General features: G+C 43.5%; 1 protein-coding gene and 1 long non-coding RNA gene across 2 annotated transcripts in view; one reads left to right on the forward strand and one right to left on the reverse strand.

Annotated features, from left to right (window-relative positions):
• Window positions 1-5580, reverse strand: ACTC1 (actin alpha cardiac muscle 1). The gene is made up of 7 exons (XM_046654544.1): window positions 5428-5580; window positions 4696-4846; window positions 3218-3542; window positions 2396-2557; window positions 2075-2266; window positions 861-1042; window positions 1-326 (listed from the first exon to the last, which is right to left on the reverse strand). Exons 2-7 carry the CDS (start codon window positions 4822-4824, stop codon window positions 183-185), a joined length of 1134 nt encoding a protein of 377 aa, XP_046510500.1. The 5' UTR covers window positions 4825-4846; window positions 5428-5580; the 3' UTR covers window positions 1-182.
• Window positions 3552-24963, forward strand: part of LOC124235969 (uncharacterized) — a 27100-nt gene continuing 5688 nt past the window's right edge. The window contains exon 1 of the long non-coding RNA XR_006887614.1: window positions 3552-4488. This is a non-coding gene — a long non-coding RNA (uncharacterized LOC124235969). The remainder of the gene's footprint in view (window positions 4489-24963) is intronic.

A 24963-nucleotide genomic window follows, 5' to 3' on the forward strand; every position in this document is an offset into this window, starting at 1 on the left:
TCGGTTGCAAGTCCTGGTCTGGTTTATTTATAAAGCAATAAATATTAGAAGCACAAAGAAATTGCACGTGTGTAAACAAACTGTACAATGATGGATGAGAGATGAGGGAGGGTGATTCAGAAGACTCCAAGAAGCATGATACTGTCATCCTGAATGTAAGGTGGACTGAGAGACAAGGCACCTTAGAAGCATTTGCGGTGGACGATGGACGGGCCTGCCTCATCGTACTCCTGCTTGCTGATCCACATCTGCTGGAAGGTGGACAGCGAGGCCAGGATGGAGCCCCCGATCCAGACAGAGTACTTGCGCTCAGGGGGAGCAATAATCTGCAAGAAGAAAACAAAAACTTCCAGTGAACGCTGACATTCCAAGCAGCAGGGCAAGCGACAAGATGTTGGGGAGAGTCACAGAAAAAAAATATTAGATTTTAATTCACTGTACTGTGAGCTACATCATGCCACAAATTAATATGGCTGAGTCAAGTTTTACGAACTTTCCTCTATTTCATCATTTTCATTATCAGAGACTCTAGAATTTCCACACTTTTCTGAACTGGAGTATAATGTGGCAACAAGCTAAATGCATGGTGGAGGTTAGCTCAAAAGATGGGGACTTTTAAAATGTGCTCAAAGATTGTTTTGTTCCTTTAAAGGTTTATTTTTATCCACTGCTTGAAAATGTTTTTAAAGTCTCCTATCTTGGGAAAAGTGATAGAAAAATCAGAAAAAGTGCTAGAAAAGCTAAAAGGTAAAGTTTATAGGAGACAGGGAGCAAAGCGTGAGGAGAAAGAAAACAGGCATGCAGGTCCGCCTGGAATACCAAGACCTGCCATGGCTCCCCCCAGCCACAGAAGCTCTTACCTTAATCTTCATGGTGCTGGGAGCCAGGGCAGTGATTTCCTTCTGCATGCGATCAGCGATACCAGGGTACATGGTAGTACCTCCAGATAAGACATTGTTGGCATACAGGTCCTTGCGGATATCAATGTCACACTTCATGATGCTATTATAAGTCGTTTCATGGATGCCAGCAGATTCCATACCTAGGAACAAGTTAAAGAAAAAATCACAGGGGCTGGCCCCGTGGCCGAGTGGTTAAGTTCGCGTGCTCCGCTGCAGGCGGCCCAGTGTTTCGTTGGTTCGAATCCTGGGCACTGACATGGCACTGCTCATCAAGCCACGCTGAGGCAGTGTTCCACATGCCACAACTGGAAGGACCCACAACGAAGAATATGCAACTATGTACCGGGGAGCTTTGGGGAGAAAAAGGAAAAAAATAAAATCTTAAAAAAAAAAAATCACAGTGCACTCAGGCCAGGGGGCCACGGTAGAGAGAAGAGAACAGGACTCCTCTGTGTTGGTAAACTGTCACCATTTGTCTCTGAAACATATGTTCCTCTATAAGATACACTGCAGGGCATTTGTGGAACAGGTGTCTCTAAAAGTGCTGACAGTTACTCCACAACAGACTGCCAAGAAATGAGCAACTGTGTTTAGCACCTGTTTGCAGTGAACACTTGCTATATCCGTCAGATGTATGGAGATGTATTGGAAAACGATAAGACACACACTTAAGTCAAATTAATGCAATTTTTATTTATGGACTAAAATAAGATCCTGACAAGCTTCCTCCTGGAAATCATTCCTTAGGAAGGATGTTTGGTGACATGTAAGTGTCCGGTTATTAGTATGAGAGGGATTGTTGTTGCATTCAACAAGTAACTTAAAAGGAAAGTCCAGCTACTTGGTGCTAGAACTTAGTGGAATAAGTCAGCACTCTTGGGTAATCGTCCCTTTCCTGCAGATATGGATTATTCGGTTACTACTCTGTCTCATCCTTTATTTTGAGATGAAGTCAATGAGTCATCCATTATCATATTACTGCAACAGAACAGTGATGACCGTCCCTTTAATGAGCCATCAAGACCTGAGGGTGAGCTGTGTGGGACTCCAAGCTATGACTTCTTTTAACTCAAGAGCCCCTTAATCCTTCTTGATTTTAATAGACTTTACTCTGGGAGACCCCTAGATTTCCAGGGACAGGCTGTGCCTCCATACCAGACCCTACAACTCACCGATGAAGGAGGGCTGGAAGAGTGTCTCAGGGCAGCGGAAGCGCTCGTTGCCAATAGTGATGACTTGGCCATCAGGCAGTTCATAACTCTTCTCCAGGGAGGAGGAAGAAGCAGCCGTGGCCATCTCATTCTCAAAATCCAGGGCGACATAGCACAGCTTCTCTTTAATGTCACGAACAATTTCACGTTCAGCTGCAGATATAAAGGGTATCACAGTCAAGCTCTGAAGAATGTAGTCAGCTGTGGGGAGGGAGGTGGATTCGCTGGCAGAAGGAAAAAGCAGACACTCTGTGGCACATGAGACACACATTACACACTCACCAGTGGTGACAAAGGAGTAGCCACGCTCAGTGAGGATCTTCATGAGGTAGTCAGTGAGATCCCGACCAGCTAGATCTAGACGCATGATGGCATGGGGCAAAGCATAGCCCTCATAGATGGGGACATTGTGAGTTACACCATCCCCAGAGTCCAGAACAATGCCTGTCAGAGGAAATAGACGAGAACAAGGTAAATCCCTGAGGATACCGCCGCTTCAGCCAGGTCGAAGCCTATATGGAATCTTGGCTAAGAGAAACTAGCACTGGGCGAGGGTCCAAATAAAATTAGATTCCTTACACACAAAGAATAAAAATGAGCATAGTGGAGCCACAATAGTTCATCCTTTAAAATATTGTAGTAGAAAAATTTCCCCGGGACACTTTCAAATGACCATCCTCTTATCAGCCATTAGCACATTATGTAAGCATCCACGTGTGTTTTTCTGTCCTCCCATCTAACTTACACGTTTCTCTTTTTTTTTTTTTGACTCAGACCCTGGTGGGAATATGGGCTTTCTTCAGGGATTTTTGCCCACGGGCTGTGATGGTATGAACACATACCAGTGCCTGCTGTAATCCAGGCTGATACATTGTGCAGAGCCTCAATATGTGGCATCACATACTTTGGCTAAAAGAACATCCAGCTCTCACAAATAAGTGTTCCCTGAAACTAGCCTCAGGGTACTATTGTTAGCTCTCTTAGCACAGACACCTTCCTGGGGAGTGGGATCATTCCTTTTTCATTTGGGGAAATTGATTCACAGCAAGGTCAATGACTGGAGAATGAGATTCATCAGTGACTGTCCCCACAGCCCAAACATACCTGTGGTACGGCCAGAAGCATACAGGGACAGCACTGCCTGGATGGCCACATACATGGCAGGGACATTGAAGGTCTCAAACATGATCTGGGTCATCTTCTCTCGGTTGGCCTTGGGGTTCAGGGGGGCCTCAGTGAGTAGAGTGGGGTGCTCCTCAGGGGCCACACGGAGCTCATTGTAAAAGGTATGGTGCCAGATCTTCTCCATGTCGTCCCAGTTGGTGATGATGCCGTGCTCAATGGGGTACTTGAGAGTCAGGATACCTCGCTTGCTCTGTGCCTCATCACCTACGTAGGAATCCTTCTGACCCATACCCACCATGACTCCCTATAAAAAGAAAAAGATGGGAAAATCAAGCTCCTACCATGCCCAGAAATATAATTGATGCCTTATAAATTTACACCTAACTGCCCAAGTCTTATAAATACCAGAAATAAGAAACAATAGGATTTTACCCCAATTTAGAAATATCATTTAAAACCAATCTAGTACCTTCTTCCCTTCCCTCCCCCAAGAGGTATAATTCTATTGTTTAGATTATAACTAGGGGGAGGGGAATGAAGCTATTTCATGGAAGAAGTAGAACCTCATCTCATTTTAAAAATAGCATAATGCCTTCATGAAATTATTAAGCTCATCACCCATGTCAACCGGGATTATAAATGACTACATTGTGGAATGACTGAATTAATGACACACTGTATTTCTCCTAAGAAAAGATTTTGACATTCATCAAGTGAACATAAAAAGATGGGCTGGTATGCCATTATCACCCTGCCCGTGAAATCCAGCCGGCTCGAGCTGTCCTGGAGTACCCATCAATCACCAACACTGAGGACCACAGCTCTTCTCCCTGGCAGCCTGGCTGGCCAGGCAGGTGGCAAAGCCCGAGAGCGTGGCATTTCTGTCAATAAACAAGGTGGCATGTCACTCTCAACATGTCACTTACTACCTCTGTCACGCCTGGCTTCTAAAAATGCAACAGCCAGGAAGCAGATGGATTACATCTTTTGGGAGCCTTGTAAACTGGCTGTGAATAAGAAGGAAGAGTGTGGGCTGGTCCTAGTTGGTTGAGAGAAGTTCTAAGTTTTGAACAGGGCTGAAAAGGGACGTCAAGGAAAAAAGTGAAGTGTCTAAGAGGTGGAGAAAGACACAGAAGACTAACAAGGCAGGTCAAGAGCGGAGGACAGAAGCTGTTGCCTTTTCACACAGGGAGTTGGACCCTTGGAGAGCTGTGTCTCTGCAGTGGCCCCGGGGAAGGTGTACATTTCTGGTATGTTGGAGGGTGGTGTATTGCTTGTCTTGGCTTGGATTTGAAGCTAATCCATCTTTTCCTTATTTGACATAAAGAGTTAAGGAAACAAGAGGGTCAGGTGAGACATTCCTAGGTTGCTGGGCTGAGGAGAGGGCAGGAAGGGGCGTGGAGTGGGGCTGGGGACTGCTCCAGGAGAGAGCAGGCCCTAGGGGCAAGAAAGTTTACCTGGTGGCGTGGGCGGCCCACGATGGAAGGGAAGACAGCGCGGGGCGCATCATCGCCCGCGAAGCCGGCCTTCACCAGCCCAGAGCCGTTGTCACACACCAGGGCGGTGGTCTCCTCGTCGTCGCACATCTTGGCACAGCTTTGGCGGGGTCTGCAGGTTGAGGAGAGTAGGGCAGCCTGCGCTCAGTGCCTGCGGGGCTGGCCTTCTTGCGCCCCGAAAGGAGGGGACCAAGCAGAGAGGGTTTTGGGGGTGGGGCGCCTGCCATCTCCCTTCCCCTCGGGGCAGAAAAAGAAAGGCAGGAAGAAGCTGCAGAGATCCGGGGTAAGGGGGTGCGTAGAGAAGGGGAGAGAACCACCCAGGCTTCCTGGCCAGGAGGCTCACCCTGTGCCCCAAATGCAAGGAGGGACCGTCCGCCCTTAGCAGGTCCTCCCCAACCCTTTACATTTTCACCTTTTTACCAACTGGGAACCCACTTCGGCCCCATCCACACGCCCTTGCCAGTGCCCCAGGTGGAGGGAAAAGCACGCCAAGGAGGGACCCCATACACCCCGTGGGGGGCCGCAAGGCTCCCCTTCCGCTCGCCCCTCTTCTGTTTCGACCCGGGACAAAGAATTTAGAACCAAATCGAAAAGTTTGGTCTTTAAAAAAAAAAAAAGTGACGGGGCGGCAGGAGCGCAGGCCCCGGCGATGGCTGCGCGGGAGGGAGGGCGCAGGGCTTGGCGCTGACTCACCGTCGGCGGGGCGGGCTCGGCTCGGCTCGGGCGGCGGGCGCTGGGTGCCGGGCGCACGGCGCGCTGCTTTATAGTGCGCTGATGGACGGGGTCAGTTGGAGCGGCCGGGGGCAGGGGTGGGGGGCCCGGTCGGCCACCTTGCCTTATTTGGTCGCCTTCGCACCACTGAGGAGCGCCGAGGCCATTCATGGAGCCAAGGGCAGGGGATAGGATCAGCCAGGGGGCCCCCAGACCATGTAAGGAAGGGGAGGGGGCAACCAGGGGGATGGCCAAATAGGGAACTAGGGAGGGGCAGGCGGGGAAGGGTAGGGGGCAGGGGAAGACTAAGTGACGCCAGCCCACCCGCTCCCCCTTCCTGGGTGGGGGTGCGCCCTGGGTATGCTGTGGGCTCTCCTCCGCAGCCCCGCCAGCCTAAGAGACAATAAGCCACATATGAGCGGGAAGGCTTGGCACCCTGCCCTCTGCTGAGGGGTCCCGACAGCTGGGCCAGCGGGCAGCTGGGGAGCAACAGCAGCTTCTCATCTTCCAGGCCTGGGAGCTGGAGGAGCAGAGCCCTGGCAGTCCTCCTGGGCCTAAAGGGCACCACAGCAGCACATTTGGGTGGCCAGGAAAGGGGCACCTGGCACACAGCACCCTTCTGGCCTAGTCCCCACCAGCCTGGATGATTTTACTCAGGAAGCTGAGCTGTGCTCCTTTAGGGTAGAAAGCTGAGAGTAACCAAGGCCACCTTGGTCCCCAGCCCATGCGTGGCACAGGGTCTGGCCAGGGAAGAGGCTAAGGAGGGCTGCTGTGAGAGCCTGGCCAAATCTTGCTGGAGAAGGGGCAAGTTTACCCCAGGGGGCTATCAGGAAGCGCTCCTCCATGTTGTGCCCAGTTTGCCCAACCAAACTCAGACTCTGTCTGGTCTTCAGTCTCCAAAAGGATCCCCTGCTGCCAAACCGAATGAAGGCACAAATGCCAAAAGTAGCTTATCCACTTGCTGGTGGAGGGATGGACATCTGTAAACTGGGAGCAAAGGCCTTCCAGGTGGAGACAAGACTAAAAGAGCAAATGTTTCTTGTCAAGAAGATAGCAGCCTCTTCAACCATATGAACACATCCCGTGGATGAGCAGTATGGGCACAACTAGGAATGAGTGAGGAAAGCAGGAGTTCAGGCCCCGCCCTAGAACTACTGAATTGGAATGGGCACTTGAGCAAGATGCCCAGTTGCTTCGTATGCATGTTCAAGTGTGAGAAGCATTGGTTTAAGTGATATCAGCTCCTTCATGGAAACAGATTTTGAAGGATCTTGGGACTTTGGAGGAGGGAACAGAAAGATGACACGAAATCGCGGAGGGGAGAAAGGAACAGAGAGACATAAGAAGGGCACAGGTCACTAGTTTGCCCTGGGGTGCCCTGCATCCTCTGTTCTTGACTGGCGCTTTGGGTTTTAGTGCTTGTGTTTTTCTTCCCATTCACACCGGTTAAAAATAGAACACTGGGCACAGGCATCCATTGCTAGAGTGGTCTTGGGTTGATATGCTGAGGAGGCCTGCTGATTAGATAGTGGTCTGGACTGGGGAATGCTGAGCCCTCCCCCTTGAACTCCCCAACCATGTTTGGGTTGGTCTGGAGAAGGAACTGTGGGGGCAGCAGGGTGATGGGGCCACTGAGGGCCCTGGCTGGGATCATCTCTCACCACACAGCGGGCGTTTTACAGTGAAGATGCCTATTGAAGGGATACAAAGAGCAGAGTTGCCTCCACTCAGGCAGAGGCAGAAGAACCAAGGCAAAGGAGAAACGGGACTGGTGTTACAGCCAGACAGCTCTGGGTTCAAATCCTGCCTCTATCACTTACTGTCCATTTGATCTTGGGCAAATCACTTAACTTTCCTGAGCCCCAAGTTGCCCCTCTGAAGAAGGACACAGTAACTCTTTTCTGGGGGGGGGGGGGGGGGGGGGGGGGGGGGGGAGGAGTTATCAATTATTGTAATAATTTGAGACAAGTGATATCAGCCACATACAAGATAGAAAGCACATTGTAACTATTATGATTCAGTAATAATGATACTTTTGGAGGCAGCCATAGCTCTCTCTTTTGAAGAATTGGGTCAATTTCATTCATTTATTGACTCAGCAAATATTTATGGGACGACAACTGTGCTAGTCACAGATGTAGTGATAAACAAAATAGAGCAGGACGCATCCTCTAGGGCAGTTATAGAAAAGTCAGAGATACTTATGGTACATGCTGGGAAGGAAAGGGAGGGAATCACTGGCGTAGTCACAAGAAGAGGGATCCAAAAGATGATTCAGAGAAAGCGTCCTCGAGGAAGGTTTATTTCATTGTTTTTAAAGTAGAGTAGGGCTGAAATTCATGAACAGTTGTGTGGAAGAAAGACGGTTTCTACTGGGGAGCGGCTGATGGCAGATTCCCATGTTGGCTGCCATAAATGCAAAGGGAACTCCTAGAAAGTCTAGCTTATCACTGACACCATGTTATTGACCTGAATCCTTTGCAAATACTTCCAAGGCTCAGGAGACCCCTTCCAGCCCACCCGCCTCGGGATCAGTCTGCCCTGGTGGGGGTGGGTGGGTCAGGGGAGCACTGAGACCAGTTTCATGAAACAATCTTCACCCTTAAAAGGTTTTTAAAACAATTTCATTTTTTCCACTTAGAGCAAATGTGTTTTCATGGGCTTTATGTTTATGGTAAGAAGGAACACTTTTTTCACTTAAAGATCTATGACGGTTTGCTATTTGTTCATTGTAACATTGCTCAGTTTCTACATTTTAAAACTCCAAACCTTATTTTTTATATAGTTTTTATCTATTTATTTTACATATATTTCAAAATATAAATCAATGTGAAAGTAAAATTCAATGACTGGTTTTCATTTGACAAAATTATTCAGGGATCCATTTAATTTGAAAAATGAGATTGACTTCTGTGTCTATGTAACTGTATAAAAATGGCTTATCCTCTCTGGTGCATTCTAGATATTCCTTTTTTTAAATTGTGGTAAAGTACACATAGCATAAAATTTACCATCTTACCCATTTAAAATTGTACAGTTCAGTAGTGTTAATTATATTCATATTGTTGTGCCACCAATCTCCCAATTACATTTTTTTTTTTTTTTGGTGAGGCAGGTTGGCCCTGAACTAACGTCTGTTGCCAGTCTTCCTCTTTTTGCCTGAGGAAGATTGTTGCTGAGCTAACACGTATGCCAGTCTTCCTCTATTTTGTATTCTGGGACGTCACCAAAGCATGGCTTGATGAGTGGTGTGTAGGTCCGTGCTCAGGAGACAAATCCACAAACCCCGGGCCACCGAAGTGTATGGCACGAACTTAACCACTATGCCACCAGGCCGGCCCCCCAGTTAGATTTCTTGATGCAAATTGTGACTAAGTTGGTTTCCGACTGCAGGAATGGCTGTGTCCTGCAGGTTGAGAAGGACTGGGTCACCTCCTGTGGGGTGGGGAACCATTGTGCCTATTCTGCCCGCAGTCACACAGATGAACAAATGGAAGAGTGAGGATTCAAACCCCGGCCCTGACTTTGTGCCCTGTCCCTAACACCTTCCAGTCTGCTTGGACTGCTGTGTCCCAGAGTGTAATGCTAGAACCGCTTGCAGCCAAATTACCGGAGTTGCCTAATAGAAATGCAGATTCCCAGGTTTCCCCCTGTAAGATTGAATCTGCATTTTCTGTAAGTCATTGCTCCTCTTCCCCAGGTGATTCAGAGGGAGAAACTTGGCGGCACTGCCCGGCTGTTCTTCCTCAGGCCCACAGAGCTTTGCTGAATGCTGCCCGAGCTGCCAGGGCTGGCCAGAGTCCAGCTTGGCTGACCTTGAGCATCCCGGTGGGATGGCAAAGCAGGGGCGTGTCCCCAGGGCTCTTGAGGGCCAGCGAGGCCTTTCTGGGCAGGGACAGGCCATGAGGGAGACGTGCGGGGCAAGCTGAAGGAACAGAAGGTGGGACAGTTCCCACTGCCCTTGCCTCGAGGGAAGCCTGTTTCATCCACCATCTGCTGGGATCTGGAAGGGAGCGCCAGGCCTCCTCCCAGCACTGGGGGATTAGCAGTCACTTATCTCAGCTGTTCCTCCATTCGGAGGTGTCGCAGTATTTACAGAGAAGCCAGAAACAGACCGAGCCACACTTAATTCCTCCCCATGAGCCCTCCTCATCTCCTCCTGCAGCCCCTCCTGCATCCCACAGGCTGGGAGGAAGGGAGAGGCTCTTTCTAGAAGAGACCAAGGGTGGGGGGAGTCAGCCTTCTGAAACATTTCTATTTTCTTTCCCTAAACATTTGTTCACTCCCACTGCCCTCTGGCTGGAGCTGGGTTTCAGTTTTCATTAAAAGAAGAAAGTGACGTGACTGTGAGGGATGCAGGCCCCCACACATCCTGGTGCTGGGAATTCAATACCCAGGCCCGCTTAATCTCTGCCACATGCTGTCCCATGTTTTACATGTAACCACCAAAGAGATTAACCCGGGGAGGGTATCTCAACCCCAGATGGATTCTGTTCTGGCAGATTCTGGCGGTCACCGCCTTCTGACATGATAGGACCAACTGTGATGAACCATTTAATAAGATTTAGAAAAGGAGGACAAGGCAAGAAAGAAGGGGGTTGGGGGAGCAGAACATAGAGGGAGGTCCTTCTGGATCCTGGAGTCACGTGGGCCTAAAGATCTAAAGGCCGAATTTTCACTCTTCTATCCTGGGGTAAGTCTGGGAAATCACAAAGGATTGCTAATAGCCTGTTTAATTCCTTAAAAGGAGTTTGTCCTTCCAGAAAGAAATGCTCACAGGTCTCTGCTTGGAAGGTATTCCTCTTAGCTCAGATTTGGCTTGCTCCCCACACTGGCGTTAACTCTATTTATGGAGTTTCAGTTTTCAAGTGTTACCTGGAGCAAGCCTTCCTTTCCTGGAGAGCCCAAACGTGGCATTGCCCAACCTAAGGCTGAGTGTGTTTAGTGCTTGCAAAAGTGCCAGAGGGCCTACGTGGGAGGTGAGAGCTGTGAGCTCAGAGATGCTCCTCCTGGCCACTTTTGCTCACCTACATGATGTGGACCCATCTCTTCCCCATTAAAGAGAAGGCACACATCTGACACGCAATAATAGGAGCAGTAACACTAATCGCTAATATTTATTGAGCACTTACTAGGGCCATGCACTATCCTGAGACTTTATATGTGTCTGTGGTCAACAGGGTCAACTTCTAGATGAAGCTGGACTGACTGCTGGCTGCAGAACTCATTTTTACAGAATTTCTCCTTGATACGATGTCACCAGCCTATATTGACGGGCTGTGTAAGAAATAAGTCACCACCTCTGTTGCAAGGATGTTGTCATGGGTGTTCATCATAAGACACAGTCTTCTTTATGAGCCTCTTAGAAGAATTTCCTGTCTGGCTTTAGTACCAAGAACAACAGCATTTCTACCAAGCAACTGGTTTGTTTTGATCTTGAATCTAGTGACCAACCAAGTTTTCTTTTGGTGGTGGCTAAGAAAAGTCTTAGAATTGTAGCCCAATACAAATCATTATGATCTATCGTACTTACTCACCTCTATTTTTCACTTTTCTTTTTCTCCTGCTTCTAAATTTTATTTGTCTATCTAGCTTTGTATGCTCCCATAAATCTTTTGTGGGAGGAAACAATGGATAGATGGATGGATGATTGGATGGATGGATGGATGGATGGATGGATGCATAGATAGATAGATAAGAATGAACATATGGGGACAATGGAGAGAATATTTGAAATTGAAATTGGGGTGATCACTGTACAGGTGACAAGAGCTCAAGATGATTTGCATATGTCTGTAGGTTTCTTCCATCCCAGTGTAAGCGTATATTGCTTAATGAAAGCACCCATTGCCTGTAAAGTCTTGTATCATGTTTATTTTCCTCTTAGCATCATGGTGAGTATAACTGGCAATCTAAAATAACATTTTACACATTATAAAATAATATGTGCTTATTGTGGTAAACTAAGAAACACTGTACAGAAAAGTACAAAGAAAACGACATGTCTGGTTGAGTGTTTAAAGCCCTGTATTTTAACCTTCCTAAAATAAAATTAAATGTGACATAAAATTCATGAGGCCTTGGCTTCCATATCTACTTACAGCCGCTGGGCTGAGAAAAGAAAAATAGCCTCCTATTCTGGTAGTTTGCAAGAATGTCCACTTGTTCTTCAAAGAGACAAATGTAATGCAAGGAATTTGCATTAAAAGCATTTCTTGGTTTTATTATTAAACTCTAAATTCTCTCTAGTCAACAACTGGAACCAAAGAATGCCAAACTAGGAGCAGGCTCTGCCTTTGGGATTATACCCCATATCTCACTTGTATATTTTAGAGGGCAGGTTTTAGTTTCCAACTCAGCTGTTGAACTCTTTCAAAATTGCAAACTAAAAACAGAGATCTATCACTAACATAAAACCAAACCATATAAATATATTGCTGAAGGCTTTGTCTCCATGTGGGTCGTCTGAAAGTTATTTTCTGGAACGTATTTACAGCTAATTTGTGATCAGTATTTCCAAACTCCTCTTGGTTAGGACTACAAGTAACCAATTCATCTTACCCTCACACTCTCTAATTTAATATCATAAATTAGAAAATAACAAAAATAAAGGCTTTGCCTAAAGCAGTCCCTTGTGTTAACCAGAGGAAGGAAATGGAGATTGTGCCTCCAAAATAAAACCAACTGGAAAGCCTTCTCAAGCCATTACTTGAGTGCAAATGCTGGCACTCACATAAACAAGTAGGTCTGGGTGCTTATGGCATTTCAAAGAGAAGAGTCAGCTTTTGAGAACAGAGAAGAGAAAAGAATGAGCCATTAAGTCATGATGTGGCTTTGAAAAATGAACAGAACCATCTTGAGCATGACCCAAAGGATATAACAGGGTAAGGGGTTACATCACCAAAGAAACACCTTCAAGGATGGCTAGACGTAAGGTGAGAACATTCTTTACGGGTGACTAGGAAGAGTGTCCTCTGTTCAGTTAACTCTTTTGCAAATTTAAACATGCAATTTTCCAGGGAGAGGTTCTAGTTGCCGTTTAATGTTATAGCTCAATAATTATAACTGCGACAAAAGATTCGCGCTGGGTTCCTCTCTCCACCAATGGGTAGAGCCATGTGCTCTCTGCGACCTCTGCCCAATGACAGGAGAGTCCTGAGCCCTACTCCTGAGGGTGCAGAAAGGAAGCCCTGAAACCCTAAACCAAACTGGTCCCTTAGACTGGCAGAATCAGTCATTTCTGGTGTGCAGCCAAGGATCACATCACTAAGCTGCTGGCCCAAGGTGGTGGGTGGGGAGGAGGAGAGGGGGTAAGGAGATGGTGAGGAGGGGAGCGACCTACAACCCCCCTACCCTTCCTGTGAGTTTTTATCTGAATAGAAAACCGAAAAGGATAACTCAGAAATACATATACATACTGTTATCAGGGCCGAGAGTTGGCTGTCACACCAGGTAATGGAACACCTTAGGTAAACTGTGCTCATTTTGCCCAACTTAGGGATGTGGACACCAAAAGTGGGAATGGGAAAGGCAGAAAGCCTAGTTTAGTAGAATAGGTCCAGTGTTCTAGAAGTGCCCATACCTCAGGCCTAAATACCAACCCTGAAATATTATTCTATAACTAATAATTTTACATAGCCAGATGTTTCTTTGATCTCTCTGGAAACTAATCCTTATTCTGACTCAATATGAAAAGTTAAATGTTAAGCTAGCCTACTTTCTCACCTGGAACATGTGTGTGGAGTCTGAGAGAATCAGCCATGGGTAAAAGATTTATTGCTTCTATTTCCTATATTTCATAGAGACATCACATGGACAGATCAAGTACACTTTTCCAAAGCATCTGAGCCAGCCACAATCACGGAGACAGGGTTTTAAAAACCTTAAAGTTGGTTTTCGGCAGCAGCTAAGAATGAATGGATGTTTCCTTAGATATAGGTATGTGTATAAGGTCTAGGGAACATTTCATAATGTCATCACAGTGAGATGGTGATACATGCAAATAGACCTTTACAAAGAAATGTGGATGCCAGGAAAACATAGTACCCTACTGTCAGAGCTTGTGTCCTTTCCAATAAGCTACCATTTACCCTCCTAGTGTCTCTGAACATTATTTAAATTCTCAGCATCAACCAAGAAGAAATCCGGTTCTCAGCGGCTGATCTTGAACAAAGAGCTTCAGACAATTTCTCTGGGAGATTCAGGCTTGGTTCACCTATGTGGGAAAGCAGCTGTGCCCTTAATCTCTCATTTTACAAATCACTTACCAAAATATTTCAGATTAATAAACTCTTTGATTTGAAAAAGCATTATTTCTAACCAAATAGAATCAAAATAGTGATGCTTATTGTGAAAATGTAGATACATGAACAAGAGGAAAAATCCAATTTTGTAGCTAATTGGGGTTTCCTTGAAATCAAGATGTGGTTTATTCAATCCATATTTGTTAACTGCCTTCTCTGGGGAAGGCATTGTACCCAGTAGAGCAAGGAATATTAGAATGAATGAGACAGTGCCTGCACACCAAGAAAATGTTGACACCGTGTTCAATATTAGCAAACCCCACCATCCACCACAAAGGTCTGTGCTAAACAGCATAAAAGAGGTACTGAACAAAGGCTGGCAGGTTGGAAAAAGGGAGCAAGTCCTTCTCATCAGGACACTCGGGCAAGGCTTCACAGTCCATGCATTTTGAGCTGAGCCTGTAAGGACTAATTGATTCATAGTTTCCCTGGTACCCCACCCACACAAATTTGGCATAATTTTGTCCATGAGTTAGAGAGTGGGACTGGACAACTTAAGGCCAGAGAAGCTTCCTAAGAAAATATTGGGGGATAATAATCAGCAGGCTTTTGTATATTGTGCTCTATTTGTGAAATTATTTGCTATGGTAATCGTTTTTTAAAAAATGAAGAACACAAACACAGATATATTATTGCCCCTTGGAATAATTAGTTTGTTCAATAGGCATTCATTGAATGCCCCCTACATACCACATTCTGTTCTTCCGTAGAGACGACTTCGAGGTTTCCATATAAAGTCAGGAATAAGCACACGACTGAAGGTGCCACTGAAAGGGTCTTTTCAAATAACAAGTATATGAAATGTACATGTGTCAGCAAGTGTGTGTTGTGTGCACATGCGCGTGTGTGTTTTAAAGGGTAGCCACATCTTATTCTCCATGAATTGCAAGCTGGCACAGAGCTGAGAGAGAGCTCTTCCCCACTTACCCGAGGCACCTCCCAGTGACTGATCGTAAGAGTCTCCAGGGACTGAGAGGTTTTGAGTTCACCTGGACATAGAAACCTTTAACTGCTGAAGGCTGTTTCCAAAATCTAATCAAACACACTGAAACTGTTAACAGAGAGGGGAGTGTTGAAGGCCAAAGGAGAAAGGGATTTGTTACATGTTCCATTTGGTATTTATGTTTTGTTTGAATACTTTTCCAGAAGCATAAACTACTTTTATAAATTTAAGAAAGAAAGTAAACAATCTAATTTAACGTCTTCTTACTGAAAGTCTGGCATGTTTTTGTCTTGCTTACCCAGTGGAGATTTCAACATGATAACGTCCACATCCTTGAAGAAAGACATTGCATCTCTGAGAGTTGTTTAGGATCTTTTTCACAGCGGTACTATTTTTAAAGCTGTCTTCATATTTGGTTAGTAACCTAACTCTGCTCGAAGTTTTCCATGTGCAATAAAATCTCTTAGCCAAATTGGTTAGGTAGTGTGTTTCTGGTTAAGTGTAAAACAAACATTGAAGGAAAAAATTCATCTAAAAACACTCACACAAAACTACAGAGAAAATTGAATTTCCTTTGATGCTTCAGAAGCTATTTATAGAATATTCTCATTTTGAAAACGAATTCTTGTCATGTATCTCAGCATAATTATATGACAGGTGTAGAATATTGAGCTAAATGAAAATTATAACATTTTGAAAAGTTGCTTATATGAATTAATTGCTGGTATCAACGTACCTGATACCTATTTATTTCTCTTAAAAATCAAGTATAGATCAGACTTCTGGTTCTTGCCAAGATGGAGCACCTATTCCTCCCATGTCCCCCTCTTGCCGTTGTGGACGTAACACAACGAGCAAACACAGGAAGACTCAAAACAGGAAAGATGAAGGTAGACTGCCTAGGGACTTTGGGACTGGAGAGAGAACATGGTGATGATTCTTTAGGTTTCCTTATTGCCTCCCACATATCCCAGACAGAGTGCTATGGCAGCCTCCATCCTGGAATTGCCAACAGGCATAGCTAAAGCAAACTCTAAGAAAAGTCTGTTCCTCCTACTCACAAGAACCAACAAAAGAGTGCCCTCATAATGGAAAGCCTTTATGGCAATATCTGCTCTACCGAGCCAAACACTAATGGGAAAACTGCCTCTCCCCCCGACTCCCGTTTCAGTGGGGTGGAATGGGGAGCTGATCTTCCTGCCCAACACCTATCTTGCAGGATCAGGTGGTGGTACTCCACTCCTCCTGCCCAGCGGTGTTGTTGGGGCTGATGGGGAGCTGATCTCCCATTTCCTGCCCAGTTGAAAGCAGGTGGTGCTCCTATTCTCCCACCAGGGTGGCATGAGGGAGCCTTGTGATGAAACTGTTCTGTATTTTGGCAGCCATATGAATCTATGTATGTGAAAAAATTGCGTAGCACTAAATACACACACAGACACACACATGAGTGCAGGTAAAACTGAAACCGCTGTCTGAGTGTGATTGATGGATTGTATCAGCGTCAATGTGCTAGTTGTGATATTGTACTGTAGTTATACAAGATGGTACCACTGGGAGAAACTGGATGGGATCTCTGGGTTGTTTTCTAACAATTGTATGTAACGCTACAATTATCTCAAAATATAAAAGTGTCACAATCAAGTATAAGGTATGTGAAAGATCCAGTTTTTTCAGTTTTGCAATCAGTTTGATTCTGAATGAATTAGTTCTTATGTTCAGGTGACCATTGTTTACAAAATTTAAATAGCTATACTAAATATATTGCATTCCCTACATTTATAGCAAGAGTACTGGCTTGCCCAGTGTAGGTCTGGCATGTGGATTTGGGTGCCATTGAGGCTGAACTGGTGTCAACGTTCATGGGTGTTTGATCAATTGGATGCTGATGACAGTAGGCAAGCTGCAGTGTGATGGGAGAGCCCCAGAAGGAGAATTTATACCTACTTGAGGTAGAATCTGGCACAATAAGCAGACTCAGCAAGAGGACCTGAAGCTCGGAGGGAAGTGATGCTTCTTATCTATTTAAAACATCCCAACTGAGCTACCCCAGGAGCAGTGAACACCTTGAACCTGAAAGGCCTATTTTGAAAACAAAGAGAGCTGTCCCCTCTCTGAGGGCCTCTGCTGGGAGCACTCAGTAAAAGAGCAGGACTTAGAAAATGGGAAGTTAGCTTTCTGCTCTGGTCCAGATCCGTAGCCAAGCGAATGATGTTTAGCCAGAGATGCAGCACCAGGAAAAGGCCTCTGTGAGTCCTGGATATTGGCAAGCAGGACCAAGTGACAAAGGCTGTGTAACTGATGGCCAGAGTGGAATGCATGGCAGTGGCCAGAGTAGCAATCTACACTTTACTCTGAGCATCTGTGAGATACCCAAAGGGACTCTTGGAAATGTAGAAGAGGTGGGAACTTAAAAAAGGCAGGAGTGTGTGAGGGATGGGGAAGGAAACAATGATGCTCCGTTTTGCAGATATGGGTTATCAAGCAGAAAAAATCTAGGCCCATTATTCTCAATCTTGGCCACACATAATCACCTGGGGAGCTGGTACCTGGCTTGCCTCCATAGATTCTGATTTAATTGATCTGGGTGCACCTGAGATTTGGGAAATTTTTTAAAGCTCCCCAGGTAATTCTAATGTTTAGCCAAAGTCGAGATCCATTGATCTAATTGTGTGCTTCTCAAACTTAAACTTATATCAGAATTGCCCACAGAGCCTGGTCAACTGCAGATTGCGGGGCCCCACCCCTTGAGTTTCTGATTTAGTAAGTCTGAAGTGGGGCATGAGAATTTGTATTTCTGAAAAGCTCCCACATGATGCTAATGCTGAAGGTCTGTGCAATATACTCTGAGTGGCACAGACCTAAGGTAAATGTTTATTGAGATGACATTTCTATCCACCACGTGGTTGGGTGCTGGGGATATTTGAATAGTAAGAAGGAGTTTAGACTAAGAGCCAATGAATAGGTTCATAAAGACCTGAGTCTTGTTGCTTCCTCTGCCACTTACTAAATCTATGATCTTGAATAATTTACTCAAACTTTCTAGACTTAACTTTGCCCATCAGTAAAGCAAAGAAAAATTATGACATATACTCATATGGTTGTTGCAATATTTAATATTTAGAAAGTGCTTTTATCACTGATAAACAAATTACCTATATTACAACAATTTAATTCCCAGCCAAGCCTGTAAAGTATGATTTCTCTTCCCACGAAGCTGGAGTTCAGAGATGTTAAATTACTTCTTTGGACTGTGTGTCCAAAGTCACACAGCTAGTTAGGATGGGCCTAGAATTTGAACATGTGAAATCTGATTCCAAAACCTATATATTTAACTATTATACTAGTGCAATAAATATGAGCTATTTTGGATACTAGTCATATTAAGAATTAAATGTACATGGAATCCTAAACACTTCAGATCAGTTTCTTGTTTTCATGAAACAGAAATATAACATAGTTGAGTAACAGTAGACATTGGGAATTGCTAGAATTAAATCTAACTTCAACTCTATAAACGAGTATTTCTCAAAATGTGTCTTCAGATTGCCTGCAAAGGAATCATCTGGAAATCTCTACCTCAGACCTATGGAATCACAATCTCTTGGGGGCAGGGGTCTGAGTCACATGCATATAAATTGAACATATTTTGTAATTACTCTTCTCGTATTTCTTAGACTGGTCTAGTGTTCCTCTTAATGTTACTTTTTATGAATTTATAATATACTATTTGGAGAAGCTCAAGTAGAATGGTCTATAGTTTGAGAAAAAAAAAATCTACCATTTAAGCTTTCATAAGTATACAGATAAAATAATGTATTAGGTATCTGGTTTAAAACCTAAACCATTATAATATATGGTAGCTCAAGAAACCAACTTGCCAAATAAGGTAATCAAATCATTTCATTTCAAAGAAAAAAAATTAAAGTATAGCTACATCTCTGACCTCCCTGTTGTACTTCCTCAATTTAAACAGCTAAATAGTTAAGACTTTTTAATCTAAGATTTATTGACACAGTGATGTGTCATAGAAAACCATTTCTACTTGAAGAATTCCTCTGATTCCGTATTGTCAATGAACACTTATCTGAGAAGGGCATAAACACTCTGGCTATGATGGGCTAACATATTCCCATCCAGAATCACTAGAAAAGTTGGGAAAAGCATTTTTAACACATTTCTTGGAAGGCACTGAAGAACTGTCAAGGCAGGGAGGACAGTAGGGACCAAGATATCAGAAAGGAGGGAAACAAAGAGTTGAGCCCAATATTTGCTGCTTCTTCTCCCCTTGAGGCATTTGCCATTGTAAGGGTAGAGGTGGGGCACAGCTAGACCAGAAGCTGAGAAGAAAGTGGCAGCCAAAAGCTGAGAAACTGAGCAGAGACTAACAATCTCATGGGGCTGGGGTGGGGGCTGCAAGGAAGAGTGGCCCTGATAAACAGTCCAGGCTTTCAGCCGAAACCCAGAAGTTTACACCTTAGAAGTTCAGACAGACTGAGAGTTAACAGACGTTGAGCCAGCTCAGTCCCAGGATAGTTTAAAGTGATTGGCCTTACCCTGTCTGTCAAAATCACAAGTAAATACCCTCTGGAGGAGGATAACACCCAAGAGCTTTAAATGATCTCTACAGTTTTTCACACAGAATGTCTGGTATATAATAAAGGAGTATTTGGCAAGACCAAATCATTGAAAACCCACAAGAAAAAGTTTGACAATGGAAAGAGACCATCAGGAGATCCAGATACCGAAGTTATCTGACATCTGTGCTAGATTTGTTTTTAAAAAGCTGATGAATATGCTTAAGAAAGTAAATGGCAAAATAATTTCATCAAAGAATTAGAGTCCATTAAAAAGAATCACATGAAATTCTAAAACTAAAAATGTAATAACAAATTAATAACTCGATAGTTGAATTTAAAAGCAGATTGACACAACTGAAGAGGGATTAGTGAGCTTTAAGGTGTGTCAGTAGAATATCTCCAGACTAAAGCATAGAGAACAAAAGAATGCAAGGTTGGTTCAACAGTTAAAAATCAGTTCATGTAATTCAGCACATTAACAGAATACAAGAGAATAATCATATGATCTGTCCAATATATGCAGAAAACACATATGACAAAAGTTAATACTCATTCATAATAAAAACTCTTAGCAAGCTAGGACCAGAAAGAAAATTTTTAATCTAATAGTGTTAGAATAAACCTACAGTAAGCATCATGTTTTATCTCTTGTTCCATGAGACTATGAATGAGACAAAGATGCCTGCTAATATCACTTCTATTCTACGTTATACTGGTGCTCCTAAACAATGCAGGAAGGCAAGAAATATAAATAAAACATTTAAGAATTGGAAAGAAAGAAACAAAGCTGTCTTCAAAGTGAATGTAAAAAATACAAAATGATTCATAGTTGAACTATTTAACTTAATAATTGAATATAACGAAGTCAGTAAATTAAGGACAATATATAAAAATCAACACTTTCTCTACATGCCGGCAATGAACAAGTGAAAAAATAACATTTGAAATATACCGTTTAAGATAGCATCAAAAAACATCAATGCTTAGGATTAAATCCAATTAAAGATGTATAAGACTTCTACTTGTAAAACTACAAAACGTTAGTGCATTCAGTTAAAGAAGACCTAAATAGATGGAGATATATGTCATGTTCGTGAGCTGGAAGACTCTACATTATAATGCTGTCAGTTTGACCTAGATTGGTTTTTAGATTCAATGCAATCCCATCAAATTACTGACAGTGTGTATGTGTGTGTGGAAATGCTGATTCTAAAATTATGTAGAAATGCAAAGGGTTATGGATGGCTAAGATAACCTTAAAGAACAACAAAGCTGAAAGACTTACCCTACTGGATATCAAGATTTATTACAAAGCTATAATAATTGATGCAAGTTTAGACAAATAGAGAGTTCAGAAACTGACCCACACATACGGATATAATTGATTTTGACAAATGCCACCTTGAACAATATTAAGGAAGTGATGATCTTTTTTTTTTTTTTGGTGAGGATGTTTGACCCTGAGCTACTGTCTGTTGCCAATCTTCCTCTTTTTGCTTGAGCAAGATTGTCACTGAGCCATCTGTGCCAATCTTCCTCTATTTTGTATGTGGGACACCGCTAAGCATGGCTTGATGAGAAGTGTGTAAGTCTGTGCCCAGGATCCAAACCTGTGAACCCCAGGCCACTAAAGCAGAACCCGTGAACTTAACCACTATGCAATTGGGGCAGCCTCATGATGATCTTTTTAATAAATGGTGCTGGATCAACCGGATAACCATATGAAATATAAAAGAATCTTGACTCCATCTCACACATATACAAAAATCAATGCTAAGAAAATCATAGATCTAAATGGGCAAGTTCAAAAAATTAAGTTCCTAAAATATAACATAGTGATAAACAAATGGCAAGTGATAGGATATATTGGAGTATATGAGGAAGCCATTTGGTGTAAACCTAATTCACCCTGACCTTGTTTTTCGAAAAGGGACTAACGTGGCTGTTGAACATGCATTATTTATTTGCTTTAAGCATTGGCTATGTCCCAAAGACAAGAAAAAAGGGCCTTAAGATAAAGATGCAACTTTGTCCACATTGGCATTTCCTTAAGGATAAATATCTCTCTCTAGGCTAGGGATTGATTGCTGCACCCACTCGGTGACCACCCAGCTCCAGACAATAGGCCTACTACCTGCTGTGTCCATCAATCACCATGCTGAAAGGGCAATCTCGTGACTATTGTAAAAGGGACATTTCAATCATATGTGATACATGCTCTTTGATGGCATACAACCACTCTGTACACCCCCACTTCTTTGGTGTCCTTCTTTCCTTGGGGAAGGAAAGAGTCCCTGGTTAAGCTAGTCCTCAGGTCTGGCTCATAATATACTCTCCCCAATTTTGATTTATAGATTCATTATGGATTATTTTCGTCAACAATAGGTAATATATTGATTACTTTGGAATGGAGATTTCTTAAACAGAAAACACTAACCATAAAGCAAAATAATGATAAATTGGACAACAACTTTGCTGCAGCAAAGATTCTACTAGGAGAATGAAAAGATAAGCAACATTGTGGGAGAAAAAATTTGCAGTACATACATCCAACAAAGGGCATAGATTCAGGTTATAAAAGGAATTCTTGTAAGTCAGTGAGAAAAAGACAAGCCAATATGAAAACGGGGGAAAGATAGATAGGCACTACACAAAAGACGATAGCCAAGCAGTCAATAAACACATAAAAGGGCACCCAATCTCTACAGCAATAGGGAAATGCAAATTAAAATTAAAATGAGCTGCCATTACAGACCCTCTTAACATAATCTTTGCCTGGCTGTTCTCCATCCCTTAACTTCAAGATTTTTTCCTCTTTAGCCAGATGATCCTACCAGTCTAATCTCTATGGCTGTTGCTCCCTTTCTCGTTCTCTCTCTCTCCAATCACACAGTTAGACCTCTGCCCAAACTATCATCTCTACTCTTTCCTGCCAAATCTTGTCTCTCCTTTTCTTCTAATCTCTGAAGCCATTCCCTTTCAAAAAATCTTTCCAGCATAACGCCGAGCCAACTTGATTCCCAACATAAAAATAAACTCCCTCTTGTGCCTTCACCCCCCAGCCAGGCCCTGCTCTCCCCAGCTCCCATCTTCCAAGCAGATAGAGGTTGCTTATTCTATGTATATTGAAGGTCATAAACACATGAGCTTCAGGCAGATGTCTTTCATATCTTCTTTGTGCTTTTCTCCTTTTGACTTTTAGGCTTCCGAAGGCCAGGAGCCAGTGTCTGTATCTCCCTCACAGCCTACTAATGAGTTACCATTTTGATTCAGTGAAGCTAAGAAAAATGAAATAGTCCTTGAAATTTTCATTTTTATCTGTTTTAAAAAGGAATGTTTATTCTGTATTTGATTATTAAGAGTGTTCGGATGCAAAAAAAAAAAAAAGTCTAAGAATTAGTTGCCTTTGTTATTGCTTATTTTCAAGTTACTTCTTTGACAGTCTTGAAAAACAACCAGAGGATTATAAATTTTCTGAGCAATGCTCTGAGAAACGATTCTCATCCTGTGACAAATCATTTCCAGATTCTGTTGAGTTACACTGAAAAAAAATGAAAGTATGTGTAAATTGGGAGAAGGAAAGGAAGGGATATATAGCTTCGGGTGCTTACATATAACTGTGTCAAAACAGTGGAAAACCATTTAACCTTGGCCCAACAAAGGAAGGAAAAATCTTGAGTATCAGAGACCTATGCTGGCCTTGTGGCTCGCCCCTGTCTTCATAGTCAGGGCCAGATTTCTATCCTATGCTAATTTATGGATTTTCTCTAGTCGAAAGTAGGATGCGAATCTCACCTCCAACGTGAATTTAAGATCTTTGATTTAGGGAATCCGTGGAAACAGAAATAAAAAGCGACCAACTCGCAACCAAAGTTATTTTCGTTAAAGTGTCAGCGAGTCTTCAAAGCTGATGTCTCCTATTTCACATAAATGAAAAGAAAATCAGATGACACGAGGCCAGGAAAATAAACACCATGTTTATAATTAGAAGCTCTTCTAGAGATCTGGTCACGTTCATGTGTAATGTGATATGGTCTGAGCATTTCATGAGGCACCAGGAGGCAAAAAATCCTCTCTTCAAGAAAAAAGCCCACACGTGTAAGAAAAATGCCCACATGATCTGGTCACCCTGCTACCCAACCGTGCTCCCCTGGGTGTCCCAGAGTACCGGGAAGGGTCTTGGAGAATATTGCCCTGCTCCCTTTTCCTCTATTCTCAAAACTACCTTCCTTTCTGTTCAGTTAATTAGAGACTCATTTGGAATTAACAAGATGTTTATTTTTTCCCCTCTACTCTACTAAGGGTAAGCCTATTGTATTATAAATACACATTATTCTTGGTTACTTAAATTAGGTTTTACGCAATTTGATCACCTAGAAGCAAAGATTTAGATTGGAACCAAAGTCAGTCTGGCTTGAGCTGACCATCATGATGAAAGGAGGGGCAGTGGGGCCATTGCTGTCGTCACAATGTCTAGTTTTAGAACAACAGAGACAGAGCAGGATGCTAACTGGCACAGGGGAGGCATACTGAGACGACTAATGGGGAACTTGACATTTGCGGAGAGACAATTTGTGAAGGGCAAATTGGGTATTATTTTTAGTAAGTGCCCTTCTGAAGACGACCATTCACTGTTGTAAGTCTCCATAGCTGGAACTCTGTAATGGATAGACCACACCCCCTAATATTCATTTGAAAAAAGTATAAGACACAATCCCCAAGGACTTTGTCCGGACAGTCTTTGTTGAATGGAGAAAGCGGTACTGCGGCTGTAGTGGTCAGTGAAGGCTTCCTGGAGGAGGTGGTATTTGGTCTTGGGGTCTGCGTAGAGTTTACTAGGACAGAAAAGAGAATGGCATCCAGAACAAGAGGCATAGAAAAAGCAAAACCATAGAGGTGGGAAAGTTCAAGATATTTTCAATAGAAACTCAGAAAAGTGGGCTGGCTGAAGCAGAGATGTTCAGGGACGTACCTTATTAAATGCATTTAACAGTTAATTAAAAAGGAGAGAGGGAGAAAGCTGCATTCCAATGACACACTTCTTTATCAGGAACTTGTTTTTAACCAGAGGTAATGATAATATCAGGAGCACAAGGGTAAATCTAAGGCACCAGAAAAGGCTGGCTTGGGTGCAAACATGATAAACACAATATTCGTGAGATTGACAAAAGCCCCCACCTTAGATGAACCCACCATCTGCCTTCTCCAGGCTTATACCCCAGCAGATGAAAACTTGTGGGGACATTTTATCCCACAGAGCAACACCTGCCCAGTCATCTTTATGTTTCTCTAGTCAGTTCATGATTTTATTCTCCACATTATTTCATACCTTTCCCGTTCTCTTAGAATCTTCATTCTCCTTGAATTCCCATTCTTGAGACAGGCTTGTGAAAAGGAATTTTAGAAATGAGGCTAGTGGATGAACCCCAGTCACTACCAGGAATTTGGAATGAGATATCTCTAGTAGCATCATTTTCGAGGACTCTACTTGTCCCTTCCTTTCCTGAACTTCTCCTTCCGCACTTTATAACATACTAATTCCAGGGCTTTCTCTCCTCTGACCTGTCTACTCTCCCACGGTGGCGTGCTGGTAAACTGGCTCTCTGAAAAATAGAAAGCCTGGATTTGCAGTGTTTGTTGATTTCTGTGGTCTAAATACTCCCACCACAGCTGATTTCAAGCCATCACCAGGTTG

The sequence above is a fragment of the Equus quagga genome, chromosome 2 (assembly GCF_021613505.1).
Source record: "Equus quagga isolate Etosha38 chromosome 2, UCLA_HA_Equagga_1.0, whole genome shotgun sequence".
In the NCBI taxonomy this organism is placed as follows: domain Eukaryota; kingdom Metazoa; phylum Chordata; class Mammalia; order Perissodactyla; family Equidae; genus Equus; species Equus quagga.